Below are 3,406 nucleotides of genomic sequence, written 5' to 3'. Positions count from 1 at the left end.
GATCTGGTGCGCCAGCTTGTACAAGGGGCGCGAACGCAGAACTCCCTGGTGGTTGATGTAAGAGACCACCGCTGTGTTGTCAGTGCGCACCAACACATGGTGACCTCTTAGGTCTGGGAGAACTCGAAACATGGCCAGCAACTCCAGACAATTGAATGCCATGTCAGATAGCAACCACTCCACAGACCGCAGGGCAGGGTGACCACTCATGACCGCCCCTCCGTATCAATCTCCTTGGAGAAAGACAGGCGGAGCGTCGCGCCCTCTCCCCGGTGGGAAGGACCGCAGCGCGGGCTTCCGAAACCCCGAGAGTTTGAATGACAGAAAGCGACGCTGGCTCCGCCACACGTGCTTTTATAGCTTCCTGGTCATGACTTCATCCGCCGTGACGTCCCGTACAGCTATTGGACTGATTTCACATGTGATTCAGAGCGTGGGTCGCAGAAGGCTTTCCCCTAGCGTTCTCGACGCAGCTCGAGTTCCTGAAGAGGAACCCCTGGCTTTAGATTGCTTAGATAGATCATTCAAAATATTCTGACCATTTATTGAATATTAAATGATCTACAGTTGCAGTAATTGATATTTCTTACTTAAAAGAGCACCTGAAGCAAACACAAAGTTGCCAGAAATCACTGATGTTTGTGTTTTCTAGAGTATTGAAGACCCTGAGATCAAGCAGAGCAAATATCGTGACGCTTCAGAGGTGAACAAAACTGTCATTAACTTCATGTTTCAAATATTTGTCAAAATTTCACTTCAGCTCATTTCAAAGGAATATTCTGGGTTTAGTGCAGATTTTATGTACATCTATCTCATGTATTGTGATACTGTATGAGGTTTTTCTTTCTTTCTAAAACGGTGACAAGTCCAAATAATTTTCTGCACCCAATTTGTTTTGATTGTAGTGCATTTCCGATGATTTTTCCCAACTAAATTTCTAAAAATGTTGCAGATGAAGAAGCCTCCTCTTCTTAAAGTGCCGCCGCTGTCCCACCGAGACTCAAAGGTGAGCGACTGCTTTCTTCTGAACTCACCGTTTAAGCGTCAGGATTTTGATGATATTGTCATGGATGTCTCCAGAGCTTGGAAGATGACGAGTTCCCTCGGAAGGGTGCAGATCTGTTCAAGGCGGGAGACGTGGAGCTGGCGGAGGACGCAGGCTGGGAGGAATACACGCCGGTAACTTTATCATTTCATTTTCATGCTTTTGCTGGCGTTCATAAAAACACGTTTAACGCTGAAGGTTCCTCTCGCATAGGATAATAAATCACAGAAACCTAAAGAGACTGACACACATATCGCAGAGGGTCAGAGGTAACTGTGCGTTCGTCTTCAACGACAGTCAACTCATTCACTACATCTTCATCTCATATCATCTGTCTTCCTGCTTTTCTCAGACTGAAGACATGAAGGAGTTTCCTGAAGAGTTTCTGGATCCTCCAGGGGCCACGGCTGGAGACCTGTCTGATGCTGCTAAGGTACATATCAATGCTAATTTTTACAAAGATATATACATTACCATTCAAATCTTTGAAAGACGTGTCTTCTGTTCACCAAGGCTGTATTTATTTAACCAAAATATATATATATATATATACTGTATATATACATATAGATATAGATATATATATATATATATATATGAAATTTGACCCTGGAGCACAAGTTGCATAAGTAGCACAGGTATATCTGTAGCAATAGTTAAAAATACATTGTATGGGTCAAAATTATCGATTTTTCTTTTATGCCAAAAATCATGTTCCATGAAGATATTTAGTAAATCTCCTACCGTAAATATATCAAAACTTAATTTTTGATTAGTAATATGCATTGCTAAGAACTTCATTTGGACAACTTTAAAGATGATTTTCTCAATATTTAGATTTTTTTGCACCCTCGGATTCCAGATTTGCAAATAGTTGTATCTCAGCCAAATATTGTCCTATCATAACAAACTATACATCAGTGGAAAGATTATTTATTCAGCTTTCAGATGTTGCATAAATCTCAATTTCGAAAAATTGACACTTAAGACTGGTTTTGTGCTTCAGGGTCACAAATAATATTTCAGTTTAAAACAGTTGTTCTCTCTGTGAATATCTGTTAAACTGTAATTTATTTCTGTGATCAAAGCTGAATTTTCAGCATCATTACTCCAGTTTTCAGTGTCACATGATCTTCAGAAATCATAATAATATGCTGATTATTAGAAAACATTGCTGATTATTAGAAACAATTCTGATTATTATCAATGTTGAAAACAGCTGTGCTGCACAATATTTTTGTGGAAAGCGTGATCTATTTTATTTTTCAGGATTCACAGCTGAATAGAAAGTTCAAAAGAACAGCATTTATTTGAAATATAAATCTTTTGGAACTTTATAAATGTATTTACTGTCACTTTTGATCAGTTTAATGCGTCCTTGATGAATAAAACTCTATATTTCTATATATATTTGATTACATGTGCATATATGAAATTTGACCTAGATAATCGGGCACAATTTTCTGGATATTATTATTGTTAATAAAACGTATGAAATTGTAAGGCTGAGTGGATGTCGGCTCAGATGGACATGAGACGACTGAGAGTTCAAGAGGAAGAGCAGCAGCAGGAGGAAGATGATTATGAAGGGGTAATCATCCTTCCTCATCATGTTTACTTCATTCCATTCATTATGTCTGTAGATTCTGTTTATGCTGCAGCATGTATTTGTGCTCATTTCCATTCATTTTCTCTTGATGTGATGTTGAGTCTGTTATCATAAATGTGTGTTTTATTGGCAGGACACTGACAGTCTGATGGAGTGGTGGAATACAGTCGAGTGTGAGTTCATTAAATCATCCACTAATTCACCACACACACATCAGATCTGAGCCCTTTAACATTCAATCTTTGTGTTTTCAGTTTGGGATGAAATACCTGCTAATGAGACGATCAGCACTAAAGAAGAAGAGACCATGTAAGACTTCATCAATGCTCTTCATGCTGAAAACAAAACAATCATGTTCTTCCTCAGTATTTTTCTCTTGTTTTCTATTTTATCAATGATTGATTGATTGATTGATTGATTGATTGATTGATTGGATGGTGGAAATTGTCTCAACACTGTAAAAAAAACAAAAAAAACAACAACAACGATAATCTTAATTGGTATTTTGGTGGGGGTTTTATTCCACTTTGAATATCTAAAAAAATTTAGCATCAAGATACATTTACTGAACTAAAAAATACTTCAAATATTAAGTTTTGTTTTCTTGAAAAAATATCAAAAGTAAGTGCCTTTTTACTTTACAAAGAAAAAGAAGCTTAATTTGAAGGCAAAACAAGGTTATTTTTCAGATTTTTTTTCTTGTTTTAAGTGATATATATATATATATATATATATATATATATATATATATA

General features: G+C 37.0%; 1 protein-coding gene across 1 annotated transcript in view; it reads left to right on the top strand.

The window, feature by feature from the left end:
• LOC107571162 (uncharacterized) overlaps positions 1–3,406 on the top strand; it is a 22,634-nt gene that overhangs the window by 6,340 nt on the left and 12,888 nt on the right. Inside the window, exons 8-14 of the mRNA XM_016257448.1 lie at positions 653–703; positions 953–1,006; positions 1,081–1,179; positions 1,398–1,478; positions 2,550–2,636; positions 2,788–2,827; positions 2,909–2,963. Coding sequence (XP_016112934.1) covers positions 653–703; positions 953–1,006; positions 1,081–1,179; positions 1,398–1,478; positions 2,550–2,636; positions 2,788–2,827; positions 2,909–2,963 — 467 coding nt within the window. The remainder of the gene's footprint in view (positions 1–652; positions 704–952; positions 1,007–1,080; positions 1,180–1,397; positions 1,479–2,549; positions 2,637–2,787; positions 2,828–2,908; positions 2,964–3,406) is intronic.

The sequence above is a fragment of the Sinocyclocheilus grahami genome, unplaced genomic scaffold (genome assembly GCF_001515645.1).
Source record: "Sinocyclocheilus grahami isolate Dianchi unplaced genomic scaffold, SAMN03320097.WGS_v1.1 scaffold1555.1, whole genome shotgun sequence".
Taxonomy (NCBI): domain Eukaryota; kingdom Metazoa; phylum Chordata; class Actinopteri; order Cypriniformes; family Cyprinidae; genus Sinocyclocheilus; species Sinocyclocheilus grahami.
This window is presented reverse-complemented; position numbering and strand designations above follow the sequence as displayed.